The sequence below is a fragment of the Ostrea edulis genome, chromosome 9 (assembly GCF_947568905.1).
Source record: "Ostrea edulis chromosome 9, xbOstEdul1.1, whole genome shotgun sequence".
Lineage (NCBI taxonomy): Eukaryota > Metazoa > Mollusca > Bivalvia > Ostreida > Ostreidae > Ostrea > Ostrea edulis.
Window position 1 is genome coordinate 8,178,339 of NC_079172.1, and position 20,920 is coordinate 8,199,258.

Consider the following 20,920-nt stretch of genomic DNA (forward strand, 5'->3'; position numbering starts at 1 on the left):
TTTAATCGAGCATGTTGAGAACACTGTACCATCAACTTGTTTGTTAGTAGCTTGCCTCGATTTAAAAACTGACCATACGCAGAACAAGATCATGCCTATCGAATCAGTTGAAAGATATAAACACCATATGCTGGTAATAATGGAATATTGCTACAGTAATATGGAAGTTGACAACTGAGAAGCTGAAATCATCCGTTTGTCATTAAGTTGAATTGTCATTTTGCCGCCAATGCCCACCTCCAACAAAGCATCCAAATAGGAAGCAGAAGTGGACGACTCTATGGTGGCTTTTATTTCGAGCCCACATTGAAGGTTTTGAAAAAATTCTGCTTCATATGTCCTATCATTCTAAGTGTGGCTTAATACGACAATGCAATAGATCTTATGGTGTATTTACAAAGTGTGGCTTAAAGGACATGTCCCACGTTCGTGAATTATTTAGAAACTGAAGTAACTTTTATCACAATACATATAAAAAATGATCTCCCAGTTTTTAAAGCAATATTTCAGGTTTAATTTAACATTTCAATCGACTCAAATCGACTTCCTGATTTCGAAATCTCTACTAATGAGATAGCGGGTCACGTGATACCGTGACGTCATATGCGACAATCGCATCTCTCGCCGATCAGCTTTTTGTGAAGAAACCTGTTATTATTTAACTTCGTTTGATACCAGTGTGGTACGGGTAGATATTTTTTTTTACATCAATGACGAATTTGTTTTATTAGATATTATTCCTTTACATTAAAACTGTTCAACAAGAAAACGACGAATGGAATTTATTGATATAGCCTACTGCATACCGTGCATACTGACATGCATGTACACGCATCTACATTACGTTAACATTTTGTTTATTTGCATTATTTATAATTTACGGTCATTCAATTGATTACTAATGTTCTTCATTTATATATTTTTAAAAAAAATATGCCTTGATGTGAATATTTTACTTATAATCCACGCGTAGCTATCGAACGATGTAAACATGGCGAAATCAAAATAAAACACAATTGCTAAAAATAATACGTAAATTAGGTAGGGCTTTTTACATGTCTTATCAAATATATGATATATATATATATATATATATATATATATTTTAAATCATGAACGTAGCCGGGGGTCTTTTTAAAAAAATTGAATTACGAGAAAATAGCAGTTGTGGACAGGTCAATGCTATCAAAACTCTCGAACACAGGGCTTCCTCAAAATCTAAAGAATACCTGTAGGTACAGGCTGTTATTGTTATCAAAACCGTGGTCTACAGCTACCTGAGAAAGATGTTTTGATAACAATCACGGCTAATGATGACCGGCAGTCTTTAGATCTCGAGGAAAGCCCCTGTATACCTGAGTTTTGATAGCATTGACTTCGGATACCACATGGATTATAAATTACACAATCAGAAATCAAACAATAGCAAAAAAGCACAAATAAGTTATTGAGAACTGTTACAGTAGTAAAAAAAAAAAAGGAAGAAGAGATATTTGTATTTATAATTTATCACGGCTTTATATTTATAAAGGGAGCGAGTTATTGAGATATTTCTATTTATAATTTATCATGGCTTTATATTTATAAAGAGAGAGAGAGAGATAGTTATTGAGCTATTTATAATTTATCACGGTTTTATATTTATAAAGAGAGAGAGAGAGAGAGAGAGAGAGAGAGAGAGAGAGAGAGAGAGAGAAATGTGTAAAACTGTAGCAATAATAAAGATAGATGAAATAATATGGCAATAGTGTTGCATCTTATGACAATAATTACTCATTTAGTCAATGATTGAGAGTAAGGGAGAGAGAGAAAGGGGGGGGGGGGTTTAGACAATCTATGTGTCAGCTACTGTTTGGGATATCATCATTACACAAACACTACGTCCACAGAAACCCTACAGACGGCCCATATTGAGGGGTATCTTGATCATGTTGTACATGTACACAATTCTACTTGGATTTATTCATTCTCTCGAAGCATGGATATTTTACCTACTACACCCACGACACTGCGAACTCCCAGGACACCAGGAAGTGCCCGGAAACACCGGGTAATATTATATTTTAGGAAATTATTTATATACGATAGATAACAGTTTAATTAGAAGTTTTAAAAAGCACAGGTTTTTGAAATGGGCTAAACCTGTTAGCTGCAATACATAAATATGACCAAGTTTGAAGGTTTCGGGAAATAGAAATGCGGTATGCATGTAGGTAGAATTTTTATTTTTTTGCACAAATCGAGACACTAAGCATAATTTTTGATAACCTGAGAAGTTTCCTGTGCAGTGTATATCATAAAAATATACACAACAGCCGATCTGTAGGCCAGGTAAATCATTATTACAAACAAAATTACCGTTTCCTGTGTTTTTATTATGTGTGGTATGGAATAGACCATTACAACTATTATTATAGATAAAATTACCGATTCTTGTGTTTTCTCATCGCTCAGATTACAAACAACATCAGGCATGCATTGAAAGCTGGCCATTTTCACAAAATCGCCTGTTATTTAGAATCATCAACACGCAGTTTGAACTTGACACGAGCGATTTGAAAACAAACATTGTAACATTGAAAAATATTTTTATCTATGACAATAAAAATCCCAGCACATTTAAATAGTATCGATAGAAAACCACAATTATCCCGTAACTCAGTGACTTTGAACAAACGAAGAGGTACATGTACATCTAGGCCTGGCATGCTTTAAGTAGAATCTTTGCCCCTGCAAAGCCAGTCGCCTTCTAGTTCTCAGGATCTCGGTCTAGCTGAAGTTTTGAAAAGTGTTCTGAACACAACCGTCTAATATCTGTAGCATCAAACTTGTGTGTGATCCATGCCATCCTCCGAGCTGCATCCTTTGAGGAACTAAAATGATTAAATCGGCACCCTTTCTTCTGAATATTGGTGCAACCGTATGCCTCACAATACACCATAGTCCATTAATTGATGGGTAAATACACAGATAATGCTGTTAAAGTGGTTTTATAGATAAAATAATAGGATTATCACCTAAATCACCACCGGCTTACTACGTGCTTTCTCATTCCAATTGTCGCATATGACGTCACAGTAATATGGCGCGTAAATCTCCGATCGAAATATGCATATTGCTGTATTTGAATTTCAACTCGCAATATCTCTGTAAATATGCTCACAACAATTTTTATTGTATTTAGTATCCTTTTCAACTATAGTATAAAGAATATTTTTCATAAAATTATGCAAGTTTTAAAATTACGGGACAAGTCCTTTAATACGATACTGCAATATATTTTATGGTGTATTTACAAAGTGTGGCTTAATACAAAGCTGCAATAGATCTGATGGTGTATTTACAAAGTGTGGCTTAATACAAAGCTGCAGTTGATCTTATGATGTAATTACAAAGTGTGGCTTAAGGTAAATCCATACTCGCAGTTTTATCTGATACAAGTTTTAAAAGTGTATTTATTTCCATTCATTAGAGTTAAAACTAACAAATTATCAAATAAAATACATAGGTCATCACACTTTGTAAGATGCGAGACATTAAACAGAATCATATATCACCCTCAGAAAATTGCAATTTTTCTTAAACAGCGTTATCAAAATTTCATACAAACTGGTTATGACGATATAATTACATTCATAACAATTTCATGAAACTGTATCTTCACAAAAATATACAAAATCTCTGTACAAATAAAGGAAATCTCTCACATGATAGACTTGATAAAGAAATCAATAAAAGAGTTATTGCCCTTTGATTCAATATTTTAAAAGATGTATCATTGACTATTCATCTATAACTTAAATTTTTGAAAAGTTTTATTAACAAGAGTTTTTTACAATAGCTATCAGAAAAGACTCTAACAAAATTTATGTTTCTATCATGCATAAATCAAAATAAATCATTGATTTTGCAAAATCTGATGACATCACAGGAGGGTGGAATTACTTTAATGTGATACTGCAATAGATTTTATGGTGTATTTACAAAGTGTGGCTTAATACAATATTGAAATAGATCTTGTGATGTAATTACAAAGTATGACTTAATACGATACTGCAATAGATTTTATGGTGTATTTACAAAGCGTGGCTTAGTACAAAGCTGCAATAGATCTTATGGTGTATTTGCAAAGTGTGGCTTAATACAATAATTAAATAGATCTTATTGTGTATTTACAAAGCGTGGCTTAATTCGATACTGCAATAGATCTTATGGTGTATTTACAAAGTGTGGCTTAATGCAATATTGCAATAGATCTTATTGTGTACTGCAATACTGTTCTGTATTTACATTCATGTTTTATTTATAGAAAGAGAAATGCCTACAAGACTATCATGACCATCACTACTGGCAATGAAATATCCGGCAACTCTACAAGACATTCCTTAACTGTTCCTGTCCCTTTTCTCATGTGTGTATCACCATTTTATGTTTACTACGTGTAATACATCTATGATTCAATTTATTACAGTTCAAAATGATAAATTATCGAATAAAATATATACATGTAGATCATTGCACATTTTATGATGCAAGATACACATATACAGAATCATGGATCAACTTCGAACATTTGCTTTTAACAGCATCATCAAAATTTCACAAAAACTGTACCTTTACAAAAATATACAAAATGTGTATGTAAAATAAAGAAAATATATCGCAAAATGGACTTGATCAATAAATCAATGAAAACAGATTTATTGCCCGTGGATTGGATATTTTGAAACTTTTTGATTATTCATATATAACTTCGACTTTTAAAGCATTTTATGTTTGATTATTTACAATAAATTTTGGAAAAGACTCCAACAAATTGTGTTCGTATCATGCATACATCTGAAGAAATCATTGATTGTGCAAACTCTTATGACGTCATAGGAGGGTGTAATTACATGTAATTTAATAATGATGGAATTTATCAATGAGGTACACGATTATTGAGTGACAAATGAGTTAAATGCACTATTCCCTGGAATATCCTTCAGTGTAGTAGTGAATTAATCTAGATGAAAAGGTGAAGATAACGAACAGCGATCATATCATAACTCTTATTAGGAATACAAAATTATGAGTTGGGATCAGCTGCCTAGGAGAAGTAGGTATCCCCTGTTGATCGGTCACACACGCTGTAAGCCCTATACATTGATAAAGTAAACGTAGTGATCCGTAGTCAAAATCAGTCTGTAAAGAAAGGCCTAACAATGGGGATAAAACATGTCAGATAGCATTTGCTTCAATGACAGGTTGTATTTGCAAATTAGATCGTTATAACGACAATTTGCAAAATGCTTACTTTAAACGAGACTGTTGAAATCACCGTAACATGAACTTGTTTGTCAGTAGCCTCGATTTAAAAACAGACCATACACAGAACAAGCTCTTGCGTATCGAATTAGCTGAGTGACATAAACATATGCAGGTGATGATGGACTATTGTTACATGAATATGGGATGTTGACGATGGAGAAGGTGAAGTCACCCCGTTTGCCATAAAATTAAGTTGGATATACGCACCGCGTCCCCATTGCTGTCCCCACAACTCTGAAGAGAACAGAAGTACCATTGGGACGATGGTCTTGTGTACCGCATCCTAAAAAGAAAGCAAACACTGCGATTCTACACTCCAGTCTTTGACATACTTTCAGGAACCTTTTTATTAGTGTTATGGAAAATAAACTTACTACAGCCACAATGTAGTTGTCTTCCTTGTCCGCGTTACGTAAGTGCCTCATTCGTTGGTTTAACAGTGCCCCGACTCTCTGTTAGTTGCTTATAAGTAAATTCACCATAAAATTTTCTTCCTAGAGTGTACCCCTTCATCGACCGTTTCAGTGGTCTCCCTCTTAAATCCTTCCAAGACATCCTCATCCTCTTGTAAACATCTGATTGGACACACTTCTTCCATTGTATAAAAATATAATGATGAAATAAACATTCTTTAAATACCTAGAAATAAAACTTATAGTACCGTCATCTTCTGCTGTCTTGATGACTCTCCTTTTGGCAATGGAGGGTTGCAGAGCTCTTGTTCATCTCGTGATACAGGCTGTATTTGCGAAGACGACTCTCTTTCCACCATATCAACAAGGTAAAATCCCAAAAAGTCCTTTAACGACCTTTAAAAACATACAGTGTAAATTAGCAAAAAACTGATAAAGAAGGCCTAAGTCCAATTTGCAATGTTATATGAAGATTACGTATTTTAATAGCTTACCAAGATAGCTTCGGGTGTTATCCGGAGCCTGATGATATCCGGGGCATGCATTGCTTTAGCTGTCACCATCCAGCTTTCCCATCGGTAATCGAAATGGGGCCCAGAGATGGATTTATGCCTTTCCAGATATTCAGGATCTGCTGGCAGTGCTGGTCTGCTAATATATCTTCTCGATTCTTCTCCATATACATTTGGCATTTCGTAAACCCCAAGATGTGTTTTACTGTAAAACCTCATCGAAATATGTTTTACTGTAAACATTCATGGAAATTTCAAATGTAATTAGTACACGTACACGCAAAATCTAACTGGGTGTGTTCATTAACCTTACAGTTTCCCCATTTCTTCCCCTCTTCCTCCTTTAAAATGTATACCTCCTTTTCTGCAGTCCTGTTACTGTTATTGCTTGAACTTCTATAGAATTGAATGTGACATGATTTGTTATAGCATCAGGGTTTGCAAATCCTGACCTAGATATCAACATAAATTAAATATACCATCTACTTTGCTGACACTCGGCATTCATGACCAACTGGTGGGCTTGTGATCCTTTGGCCATCTTATGGAAATAAACAAGATGGGAGTCTAGGCTTCTTACTACCGATCCCCATTTTATGCAGATCTTGAGAATGAAGAAAGAATATTTGATTGTTTTAAACTAGAAATTATTGGCACCTTTCGATGCATGAAGATATCGATTTCCTATTATTTTTAAATATACATGTAGCTCGTTCCGTCAATTTATCTTTTCGTACAAGCGTCTTTGCCCCTATTGTTGTCCTGTAGATTATGAGCATCCATCAGATATCTACCAGACCTACATACGGTAGAGGAAGCACATGGTGCTGTGAATCCTTTTTTAGTCGCTTTCGGCTACCAAACATCAGAAATTTAATCCAGTAACTCATGTTTTTGGTAATAGAATATTGATTTGCAACTCTCAGAAAAATAATCTTCAAATCAGGCAGATATTTTTTTCATCAGAAATAAATTGTCTTTAGCCATCACTAATTTGTATATAAAAGAGTTACCCAAGTGAAGCGTAATTTTTGCAACTTCGAATTTTGAAGAGTTCCATTTGTTAGTTCCTCTATCCCGTATTAACCTCGATACTGGTTTTGAGGACTCTTAGAAGGCTCTTTAAAGATTGCTTGTTATTTACCTTCAATATTAGCACATGAGAAGTAAAATTAGGAACTTGCAGGTGAGGGCATTTAACTTCAATGGCCGATTGAAACCCCTTCAGGGTTATATATGTCCTCTACATTTTTATTTATCTCTTGATCAGTTTGTTTCATTTAAGTATGGTTCCATGTAAAAATCAGGTAGAGGGTGATAAGTCGACCGTCAGGGATTGAGCCGATACTTATATATATAGTAACATTGTTTATAGGAAATCATTCGGTGATAATATTTTTTTCATATGACGCACCTTCACAGAGCTGTGTTACTAAAAATAGAATACCCATGTTTTGACCAAAATTGACTCATAAATATGCCATATATTCTTAAAGGTTTGTGTGAAAAGATCATACATTTTCAAATGGCTTATATAAAATGAAGAAGAACATTATAGAGGTCTGAAAGTGACCCAATCTACGGACATTTCCAGGTGGCACCATTAAAGTCTGACAGTGAGGGCGGCAAATGATAGTCCAAGAACTCCTATGTGTTGCCATGATACTCTTTTCGTGGACTCTTACAAGATTACATAGCTATGAACCTCTATGTTTAGGCTTTAAGATACAAAATAATAGTGTTCCAATTAAACTCTACAGGTCAGCTAGATTGTTATGTAAGTTTTTTACAATGATTGTTAACAGTCCGTGTCTTAATTGATTTAAAAATTATTAATCTCAATCATTTATTTGCGGAGTTTGAACATTCGGCGTACTCTCGGGGCATTGATGAATTTCCTTATTGGTTGCTGGCTTCTGGTTAGTGGCTGCAAGCTTCAGCCTAGTTTTGAAATTAAATATGTATTACAACTGCATGGTGATGGAACCTGGCTCGGATATATGCATAGGGTTCAATATCTTGCTGAATGGCGAACATCGATCGAATCTTGCGTACAACAATCCATTGTATATTCCTGTTCATATTCGATTATATAATAAAATGCTTTCTTTGGTTTCTTAAATGGGATATGAAGGTCTCAAAACATTGCAGAAAAATGCAAAACCCGCGTTAGCGGATTATGTAATTTTTGTTTGAGAGCGATTTTTAATAGAATTACACGGAGTGAATGTAAATATATTGATCACTGATGTTATGAGTATGCTTCAATAATCACCCGCGATACTGACACGAATATCAATACTTATAACTATGGTTTAATTGAACTACTATTGAATGTCGAATACTAACAATAACTGCTCCTATAAATGTCAGGTTTCGGTTTCGGTTTCGATGTATTTGTAAAGTTGTATGGGAAGCAGAAAGGGTAAACAAGTCTAATTAAAATGAACAATAAATACCAAAATAAACAGCTAAGTTAGATGATCATATTCAAATGCAAAATGAACGATGCGGTCAGCAATGGAAACATTCAAAGCGCATTTAAAATTTTATTTTCTGTATTAAAAATAAAATAAAAGGAATTTAAAAAAAAAAAACCGATTGAGTCGACTTCGATCGAATCCGACATATTTAAACTAGGGCGTTGATTGATTGACTGATTAAATATTGTTTTAATGTCCCTCTCGAGAATATTTCACTCATCTGGAGACGTCACCACTGCCGGTGAAGGGCTGTAAAATTTAGGCCTATGCTCAGCGCTTACGACCTTTGTACAGGGAGGGATCGTTATCATGCCACACTTGTGACACGGGACGTCAGTTTTTGCGGTCTCATTCGAAGGACCACCCCCATTTAATCACCTCTTACGACAAGCAAGGGCTACTGAGGACCTATTCTAACCCGGATCCACACGGGATTGCATTGATATGGACGCGAACCGATCATGCATAGCGTGTGTTAATACGAAGAGGCGATCGTTATCTTTTAGCAGCCGCGAGTTTTGGGGGTGTCCAACACTTAAACTCTCTTATGGACCAATGTTCATTAGGAGTGAGAGCCACACAAAACATAGTGCATCTTTACTAGAGATTCGATATTGCATAAAAACGCGAAAGATTGATTGGAATCGTGATCGGTGTATGGATCCGTGTATGGAATCTGTTAACTCGTGCTATTCATTATCAAAGGTCTAGTTCGATCATAGACTATAGTAACTAGAGTTGAACCAAAGTACGATCGAACTGCCTATGGTCGAAACCGGAAGAGGTGTTTCTGCGCATGTCTAATCTACCAAACAACAACCTATGCTTATAGGATAGTCAAATTTTAGTAACCAGACATGCGCACTGAAGGTCTGGAAGCAAGCTAGGCATGTGCAATTACGTTTCGGAAGTCAACTACCGTAGACATCTACTATGGTTGATGATCAAACTAGACCAAACTGAAAGAGAAAATGTAGCACCTCATGTTTTTCTTTCAAGTAATCAGGGTTTATAGATTATATTTTATTCTTTTTTCAATGATAATTTCTTCAATTTACAAGTGGGAAGGGGGAGGGGGGGGGCTTTGCTTTCAGATCATTTATTTTTTAATTTGGTATTATATCTAAGCTTTGCTCTGAAAGCAAGATAAATAATTTCTTTGTATGGAATGTACAAGTTTGAAATGTATACATTAATTAACGTTCTTCAATCTTAAAAACCGCTGCGGTGGCCTAGAGGTTAGAGCGTTCGTACCCGCATGCAGAAGGCCGGGTTTCGAATCCCGGCGGCGACAGACCTTAGTCGTTAAAACAGATAGTGATAGTTCCATCGCCAAACGCTCGGCATCAGGTGTGAATGCCAAGGGTCCTCGGATATTACCTTAAAACCGGATGTCCCGTGTCGCAGCAGGTGTGGCCCGCTAAATCACTGCTCAATTGCCGTAAACCCCGAGCAAAGGCCTTAATATGAAGCCCTTCACCGGTGTTGGTGATGTCTCCATATGAGTGGAACATTAATTAGAATAACTCCGTTTTAGTTCTTTTCATTTGTTATTTGCATACTGTTTTTCGAATACCTTTAGTCTAAGCTAAAACTTAAACTTATAGGCATTTCATGTGCATTTAAAGCACAGCATGTCTATTGTAGTGTTTGAATAAAATATTTGGTGACAATGTTTAATAATTTACTTATTTTTCATTAAGTTAGCACATTGACGAACTGTCCCTGGGGAATTAATTGTTATTGGGCCGAATTGTATGAATACCCAATTAGAAGAGCTACACCCCAACTAGCGTGAATTAGAAGAATTATTTCGTTTACATTAGTAACCCTTGACTACATTTTCCAACGGCCACCATCCATTTTGTAAGAGATACTGATCATTTCGTATCTTAATTTGTCGCTTCAGTTTAGCTGACACAAGGTTAAGTATTGTTCGTTTGCCTAGTGATATATTTCCCCTCAATATTGCCGCTCATTCGTCAGTGCATCTGTTGTTATTTGCGAAAATTTGTTCTCAACAGTCTTCTGTATAAACGTCATGCACTGTATCATTTAAATAACATGCAGATACTTGAAATACGATGGGCACATAGTTTAAAGGAATCTAGCTGGAAACAGGTAAATAGAGAAAAGCTTTACTTTGTAAGAATTTTTGCAATTTAAAACATTTTTTGAAATGAAAAGTTATAGCTCTATTTTGCCTAATTTGGAAATTAATGTCGCATTATCAACATATTTGCATATTGAAATGAATTTTATAATAGCCTCTACTTAAGAGAAGGTACTGTAGTGTCGAAATCTTCCTGCACATAATCTGAGGGAGGATTTACTAAGGGTGTATGCCTTGATTTCACTTTCATTAAAAAAAAAATATATAATAAAAGTGCATTTTCAAATTTAAGCCAGCTTTCTTCAATTCATTTGGTGCATTTTCAGGGATTTTAATTTTTTTTTACTGAAATGAAATACTGACATTAATAATACATATTGGATATAGTGACATCCACGTAAGCTAAATGGTTCGAGTGCGATAGATACCTAGCACATGAAGACGCATCGAGTTATATCCATTATGTTTTATTCAGAGAACTGTGTCCTATCTCGTACCACAGGCACCTCAAGTATGGATACTACTACACCTCCCTCTTCTGATTGTGATTTTGCGGCCATTTCTCCGAAATGTGTTGATTCCCTGTCTATCTCATCCCATTACTTGCAAAATGTGCCCTGAAGCCAGAACCCCTGTTTATATACAATTTTTTGTTTCGTACCTTGTGTATTTTATTATACCGGTAAAAGGTAAATCTCTGAAATTTACCAAAAGCTTGAAACGATTATATAAATCGAAATTGGGATGAGATAGGCAGGGAATTCACTCATTTTGAAATCATAGCTACAAAAAAAAAAATCAGAAGGAGGAGTATCCATACTTCAGGTGCTTTATACGAAATATGGAAATCCCATACATGTATGGGACAATATGAAATGGTTCATTAACTTGAAAAATGCTTGTATGTTTTGTAATATGTCATTGTGTCTGATTGCGTTTATGTTTAAACAGTACATGCAATATGGGTCGGAATGTGCAATGTATCTATAATTTACTAGAAATAAATCACTTTCCTAATATATAGACATTTCCTTTCTCATTTAATTGAATCAATTATTTCAGATCGAAGCATGAATCTAAAGCTTAGCACTCGGTGTGTTTTTTTGGCAACGTTGCTTGTATGTATCGTCTTGGTTCAAGGATACTGGAAAACTCCAGAGGAGGGTCCCACCTGTAAGGTTGATACATGTAGAGAATCTGATGCTACGTGCGAATGCTCTCTCACCATTGATCACAGGTTGACAATGACAACAAAAGATCCTTTACTAGTTGTTCCATCTGGTGGTAAGCTTTACTACTATAACGATACAAACAGACTCAACCCTTTGTCAGATTCCGTCACCAGTGACATTATAACGACAGATGGATATGGATCCCGCCTTGTCATAGCAATTAATGATAAATTTCCTGGACCAACCATAGAAGCTTACGAAAACCAGCAAATGATAATCCATGTTAGAAACTTGATGCATACTGATTCGACAACGTTACATTTTCACGGGATGCATCAGCGTGGGACACCGCATGCTGATGGTGTAGCCTTTATAAGCCAGTGTCCAATTTTGCCCGGACAAACGTTTACCCACAGATTCAGTGCGATCCCACCTGGATCCAGTTTCTATCATGCACACATAGGAGACCAGCGTAGCATGGGTTTGTATGGAGGGCTTATCATTTATCCCCGGTCTAAATCCTTTTCTCAACCACAAGTTGGATTCACCGTTCTCTTGCAGGATTGGAATCACAACGATGAACCTGAAACTTTGTATCAGCGCATGCTCAACGGGATTTACAATTTTCAAAACAATCCACCGACTCGAATTGAAACTACACAGTCCGTTGATGGCGCTAATTTTAGTCGATTTCATTTTCACTCAGGTCTTATCAATGGTAAAGGAAGATTTTATTCACGGAGTCCACTCTCGTCTTCCGAGCCTAGACACAATGAGGCCCCTCTTGAAATTTTTCCCGTAAAGCCACAGACATATTACAGATTTCGAGTGATAAGTGCAGCAACTCTTTACCCTTTCCGTGTTTATGTTCAAGATCATCCGGAGATTACAATTGTAGCATCTGATGGATTTGAGATTGTCAAAGGAATTGGGGAGGAAAGTCAGGCAATCACTGTAGAATCGTTTATCATTCATCCTGGAGAGCGATTTGATTTTTTATTGTACACAGGAAAGACTGTCAACTCGTATCTTCTAGTTGCAGAGAGTATTGAAGTCCTACCGAGCAATTTATATGAATATCATGCTGCAGAGGCAATAATTGAATACGAAACGTCCACCTCTTCATACATTAAATCACGAGCAATCGATCAGACACATTGTACCAGTGGAACACCATGTGTAACATTCAACTGTCCATATCTGTATTACCCCGCCAATGAGTACAGACAGTGTCTGCCTTATGATGTAGCAAACAGCAACGAATCAAATCCAACGTATAGTGAAGTTGCAATTGTTTCTGAAACGCTGTTTTTTAATTTTGCCTTTCCTGGAGAATCAGGGAATACTCCTGGTTCGGTTAATGGACATGCATTTGTTCCGCCTGTGGCACCTATACTCACGGAATCAAACAAGGAACTGCGAACAGAATGCGATGACTCGAAATGTCGCATTGACTCTGTCTGCGCTTGCACATATTCCGTTAATCTTGACTTTGGGAAGGTATATCAGTTTGTAATGACAAATATTGGTAGTGGTCAAGGATGGTCGCATCCAGTTCATCTTCATGGTCACTATTTTTTCGTGTACAAAATGGGATTTGGAGAATATGATCAGACTACAGCCAAATTTATTGCTGAAACAGATGACATTGAATGCATGAAAACTAGCACTACAAATTATTGTAATTCTGCTAAGTGGAGAAATCAAACTTGGGGCAGCAATGTTCCTGGTTCAAAAACAATTTCCCCTCCAAAAAAAGACACCATAATAATTCCAACGGGAGGATACGTCGTTGTCCGATTTAAAGCAAATAATCCCGGAGCCTGGTTCTTTCACTGTCACATTGACCTTCACAATACCAATGGAATGGGAATGGTTCTTCTGGAGGCGTCAAACAATTACCCATCAGCTCCATCTGGATTCCCGAAATGTGGGTTCTTTGGAGAAAGTCAAAACGGAAATCCATCCATACGTTCAAGCCATGTAATGGGTATGTGTTGCTGTTGTATACTAGTGACCCCTTAAAGGAACTAGAATCATAGCATGCATAAAATGTTCCTGTTAATACGCAACTTCCGAGATATAAGCTCTTCTGTGATAGAGGTACGTTCAGTGTTCTGTTGAACGTTTGGGTGGGTACAAGATTGTAGGAGTTATGAGATTGATCACTGTTCGTTATCTTCACCTTGCATACTATAGACTAGCTATGTAAATACGGATAAAAGTAATTAAAGTATAAATTTTGTTTATATAAGCCGTTAGTACACATTAAACTGACCATATCAGGAATAACATTTAATTGAATTAGGCCATTAAATTAAATGTGAAATTATTTTTTATTTTCTCTTCTGCACGTGTGATATTTTAATCAAAGAAAAATGGTAATTATCGATTTTTGTTTGAGCTATCTTATAATTAAATACCTGTAAACTTACTAATACTGTGTGTCCTTGCAGTTCTGGTGGTTGCATGATGTCTGATAATCGGCCTTTGGGCAATATATAAAGGCAGCGATAAGTTTATGTACCAACCGCGTGTGGACGATATTAAATTTTGCGTATCACTATGCGTGAGACGAAGGGAAAGAACTATTGGGCAACTCGGAAATTAAGTATTTCCTGTTCAAATAAATTTCCACATGAGTATACTTCTTAGAATGAAAAAAAGTAAATATAATGATTAGTGATCAATCTCCTCAATTCTATAAAGGATGAAAAAAATTGAGAGCAGAAAAAACACGGACCTCTTGAAATACCAGAGGTGGGATCAGGAGCCTAAGAGTTCCTCTTTTGACCGGTCACACCCGCCGTGAATTCTCTCTCTTGATCAGATGAATGGAGCAATCCGTCATATTATTCGGCCCAATGAAAGAATGAATATAACGTAGGTACCGTGTACTTTGTGACAACATAATGTAAAAGTTACCTTGAAAATACGTCTTAGGCATGAATCTTAAGTGTCCAGGGGTCCGTGTTTGCCCACCTATCTATTTTGTATCGCCTATAAGAGTTATGAGATTGATCACTTGCATCAGGAGGAGTGAAAACAATCAACTTTTTTCTTTATTCTTTGAAAACTGACTGTGCCAAATAAGGACTCATGTGAAGATTTTTCTAGTTAGTTGTATATAAAACAAATCGTTAAAATATCGTGTATTAAAAATATCTTGTTGTTGCCTTCAACTCGATCATTAGATATATACAAATGTAGACGACGTTTATCTATTAATAATACTCATTTCCACTCGTATCTTGATTTTAGATATCAGTTCTTTGTTTGCTTAAAATGACTTTAAATGTGTTTGAAATGAAATATTTTGCGTAGTTTTATAGTTTGAAAGCGACGAAAGTCAAATCATGCGATATTCAGATTTACTTTCGATATTTTACGCGTCATTGCGTGAGACGTCACATGAGACCTTCAGCGAGTAGAAGGTTTGTAAACAGCAGTTAGCCATTTTATAAATGATTTAGAATTAATCGACAAAACACCAATTATCACGTTAACGGCAAACTAACAACTCAACTTCATGACAAACGGTTGGATTTCTGATTCCCCACCGTCAATTTCCCATATTTATGTAGTAATACATCTTGATCCCTGTACATGGTGTTTTTGTCTCTCAGTTGTTCAATACGAACGACCATGTTCTGAGTATGAGAAGTTTTTTAATTAAAGCGGGCTACTGACAAATATATATGATTGATTGATTGTATCTTGTTTAACGTCTCCCGAGAGAATTTTTCACTCATATGGAGACGTCACCAAGGCCGGTGAGGGCTTAAAATGTAGGCCTTTGCTCGGTGCTTACGGCCATTCAGCAAATATATAAGTTGATGTTACAGGGGCTTCAATACTCGCATATAAAGTCAGCATTTCGCTCATTTTATGGTCGTTACAACAATCTGATTTTCAAATGCAACCTGTCGTTAGTTTGAATGCTGTCTGGTGTGTTTCATTCCAATTGTTAAGGCCGTTCTTTACATTCTTATTCCGACTACGAATTGACCTTATCAAGATATAGAGTTCAGCGGGTGTGACCTGCCAATAAAAATGCTTACTATTCCTTGGCACATGATCCCACCTCTGGTTTGCCCACTTATCCGTGTTTGCCGTGCTATTGATGTGTTCTTTACAGGAATTTTGAGATTGATCACTGTTTACTTCACTTTTTCACACACAGTGGCTATGTAATGATATCAAGCTCTATATTTTTTCCAGATTTGGTGTTGCTGTCGTCCGTGACAATCGGAAGACTTATGGGCAGAATGTACATGTAAACTCTAGTTGGTAAAATTGTATGAGTTGTTAATTGGCTATCATATCAAGGTTGTGCAGCAGTCAAGTAAATATAACCATACAGGGTTGGATAATTATGAATATGATATATCTGGAAAGTAGCAACGGTAGCATATCTTCTGTGCTTGCATTGTTATATATACATGTAATCAGTTACTGGAGGGCTCTCCACTTCATAAATTTCACCATGCACAGTATAGTTAGGGTGGACAATGGAAATTTCGTCGAAAATATATAAATCATTTATTAGGACAGATGGAACATTACTGATATTGGATCAAGTTATGATGGACTAAAATACATGTACATATTCAGGGCAATTATATTTATATTTAGAATGATCACGTGATTTGACGTCACTTGGTTTTAACAAATATACCCTCGATATTGAGTTCATGAATAAATGTAGATATTGCATGGTGATGATGTTGAAATTCAAACTTTTACTTTTAAACAACCTTTGAAGTCTATGAAAACCACTAAGGAGTTTTATCTATTCCGATTTATGATTGTTGACATGGTATTGAATTGATGTTTAAATTTCTTATGGGTCAGCTGCATTTTAATTTAAGATAAGTTATTTCTAAGATTCATTAGGTCTGCAGCACTTTTCAAATAGCTCAATATTTCTTTGGTTCATTTAAAAAAAACCTATTGTGATGCATTGAGGAAATGTCATTGCAATAAATCGATTTGTAACATCCAATCATCTGTCCCCTTCTCAATAAATAAAGCACTAATGCTTTCCTACAGGATAAATCAAAAATGTTTTGTGACTCTATAAGAGAGGCATTGCTATCAAATTAATAGTCTGCAAACATTTTTTTATTCAATTGTAATTTTTATTCAAAAGATTAAATAAAAAGAAAAATAAGAATAATAAGAAAAAAACCCAGTTGATCTGTTGCTTACTGCAAATGATATGCGTCAGACTATCATGATGACGTCAGGATGACAAGTAAATACTGATAACATTTTGGTTATATCTCAAGGTGTTAGATTACATTAAGGACAAAAACTCGTTTAATGTTAAGTTTTTCTGCAGTGTCATACTTTCGTGCACTTTAGAAACATTGATTATTTTGTTTCATGGTATTTTGAATTGTTGTGATTTTTTGCTGTTTTTTTATTTAATGTCATAATATACATTTCTGTATATATTACGGCACGCCTCCTTACTTGAATCTTAACTGTACTGCGTGGGGGAAACTGCATGCAAGTGAAAGCACGAATGCGTGTTTGACCTTCTAGTTTTATTTAATCAATTTTTGGTAATATTAACAACAGATCATATTTGTGTATTGATCATTTACAAAGTACACTATGTAATCAAGTATATTTGTACCTAATTTACAAGTACGTTTAACAGCAATTTCCATTCTCCTGTTATGAATGATTGACCATAAGTCAGAATCTCAACCGAAATGAAGTTAAAAGAGATTCATTGTACAAGCGCATTCATCAATACATCAATATGCATTAGATGAAATTCTGACTAGTCATATTTTAAATATATATAGTTTAAAGATCTGTATAGGAATTACATATCCCAGGGCCCTCACAAATAATCTTTAGTTGAAGCATTTCAACATTTTAAAGATGGTCCACGCACACACCAATTTAACCATGGCGGGCCTCCGTGACAAACCAACTGAACACTGAAGGGTTTCTATCAGCGACAGAAAGAAAAAAAGAACCACGTTTTAATGTTGTATGACACTGACAGAAATTTGGTATCTAAATCGATGAATATTTACAGAATCACAAGCAATTCTTGCGTTTGAGAAGGAAAAAGAACTGAAAAATAGAAAACAATATAGTTGTCTGAACATTTTTCTGTATATAATTAGTAGTTTTTAAACCTTTAAGTTTTTATGGTTTAGTATTTGCAATGTTAAAATGTGACGTAAAAACGTAAAAATGTAAAAAAAAAAAAAAAAAAAAAAAAAAAAAAAAAAAAAAAGCCAATCAGATTATAATATGTTAAGAAATCAGATCAGGAGTAAAGGCCAATCAACCTGAGACAAAGGTTGTAAATACATTCTGATCCCCTGTTTACATGCTTCTCTGACAGTGAACCAGCTGTGATAAGTCTAACGGCTATGTCGAAATGCAAACAGACATTATTAAGCATCTACTCGGTATCTGGGCATGGTTCTGTGTGTATCTAGGTTTTACTTATAGTATATTAGAGAATCTCTAGTAATAGTATCCGTGTTACTTTTGCATAGTGTTTGGAAATAATGGTGGCGCTAAGATACCTTAGGAGAATAACAGAAATGTTAGTTAGCTATACTCAGTAGGTCTTAATTTGGTTTTTGTTACCTTACAGTTACTTGTTGATATATTGTTGCTTTGGTGTTCTTTGAATCATTATCCAGAAAAGACCAAGGATATATATACTGACTAGATCTTAAGAAGTAGTATGATATGTTTTGTGATTTTGTAAAGACAGAATTTGTTGTTGTTCTGATATTGCCTGCAGTCATTGGTGTAAATTTTGTTGTGATTGCTTGATTTTTAGGAAGGAAACCAAAGCGGACATGATGAAAACTATTGTAATCAAAATGAGTTATTTGATTATGGAATTTCTTACATACATACATGTATACAGTTAAAATTGAATACCGGAATACGGTGTAAAAGAACTAACTTAATGACTTTGAACATGGTGAACAAGTCGCATCCTCTCGTAGGGCTCTCTAAGTACATTATAATACATTCACCAATGTTTTGTCCAAAAAAATCGTTTGTTAGTTCCATACTTACGGTGCAAAGAAATTTTAGGTGAAAAGTTATTCACATCATAACAATCTAATGTAAAATGTCTGACGTAAAGAGTTTGAATGCACCTAATTTTCAGTTTACATTGCTCGACTTACTTAGTGTGTCATATAAGTTCATATTTAACGATGTTTTCCATGTCATGAAGGGTCTCATATTGCTTTGTAGATGGCGTATAATATAATATTTGTTGTTGTGCTTTTTTAGTATTCAATACATGTACTATTTTCCAGTATAATAAACGTGGTATTCTTCAATATATCTTATTCATGTACTTGCTAAGAGCATTCCTTCATAAAACACAAACTTGGTACTTTAGGGCGATATTTGTCTCATACATGTACAGTATGGAAGGTGAAGATAATATGGAAGGTGAAGATAACGAACAGTCATCAATCTCATAACTCCTATAAGCAATACAAAGTAGATATTGGGCAAACACGGACCCCTGGGCACACCAGAGGTAGGATCAGGTGCCTTGGAGGAGTAAGCATCCCCTGTCGACCAGTCACACCCACCGTGGGCCCTATGTCTAGATCAGGTAAACAAGAGTTATCCGTAGTCAAAATCAGTGTGCCAAGAACTGCCAAACATTTGGTATTAATTAGAGTTAACGCCTTCCGAGTTAGCTCCCGTTATGGAGACCAGCTGTACATGTGCAAAGAACGATAACTTGCGCGGGATGCGCGATATTCGGTAACTAGTTCTACCCATTACCGGACCATGCGCACTACGGGTGCTTTCTTTTGGAATCTGAAGCTGCTGCAGACGACATCGAAAAAATCTGACATCTGTTAATCCAATTTTATATCCTTTTTATCCTAGTCATCTGTTGACAACGGTAGGCATAAGGGCATAATCATGTTATTCGCTCCGCGGATCGAATTAGTTTGACCTTGTAGACGTTAACGTCAATTTGCAGTATTAAGGATATTAGTGTGTTTCTAACCTGATAAGATGAAATATACACCACAATGAAGACATTTGTGTTTGTAACAGGTCAACCTCACTGTCTACAATGGATTATGAACAAATAGCGGAGCGAATAACGTGAGTATATACATGTATATACAGAGGCAACATTCTAAAAGATGTTGAAAGGGGAAGTTTTCTCCCGGGGAAAGGGTTTTGGGGGAATAAAACAGACAAAAATCGGCCGGGGGGGGGGGGGGGGTAAGTAAAACTGTGATGAAAGTGGAGCGAATAACATGAGTATATACCGACGAAAAATCACAAATTTTTTGCATTGAAATATCAATATAATGTGTACCGTAAATTATAAACCAATAGCATAGCGAAACGGCAATAATATATACACACACACACATAATAAATATATAAATAACTAATGATTTATTCAAATCATGCTATTTATTCCGTTTTAAAGTCTAAAAGTTGCACGGACTAACTAGTTAATATTTTTTTTTTTTTTTTTTTTTACACATGTTAACTAATCATGCTATTTATTCCGTTTTTAAATAAAAAATCATTCAGTCACCTTTACGGAATAAATGCTATCGTTCCTCACCTCACCTTACCTATCATCTTCATGCCCGCTGGCACATTTATAACGTCCTAAATGCTATCGTTAAGTACTTAGAAAACATATACGTAAGTTGGGATTCTTTTATTCAAATTGTATTTATTCCGTACATGTTACATATACATAATATGTAAAGATGAGAGAGAGAGAGAGAGAGAGAGAGAGAGAGAGAGATCTTAAAAACGGAATGAATAGCATGATTTAAGTTCCTTACACAGTCTATCGTATAAACGACTTTATGTCTACCTATTTCGCTGTTTTATACTTGCTGTATGCTTTATCATTAAAATT

At 35.4% G+C, this 20,920-nt stretch overlaps 1 protein-coding gene across 1 annotated transcript; it reads left to right on the forward strand.

Annotated features, from left to right (window-relative positions):
• The first annotated feature begins 10,775 nt into the window (after positions 1 to 10,775).
• LOC125659224 (uncharacterized) lies at positions 10,776 to 19,343 on the forward strand. The gene is made up of 3 exons (XM_048890829.2): positions 10,776 to 10,839; positions 11,894 to 13,993; positions 16,225 to 19,343. The coding sequence occupies exons 2-3, from the start codon at positions 11,902 to 11,904 to the stop codon at positions 16,281 to 16,283; spliced, it is 2,151 nt and encodes a 716-aa protein (XP_048746786.2). The 5' UTR covers positions 10,776 to 10,839; positions 11,894 to 11,901; the 3' UTR covers positions 16,284 to 19,343.
• The last annotated feature ends 1,577 nt before the right edge of the window (positions 19,344 to 20,920 follow it).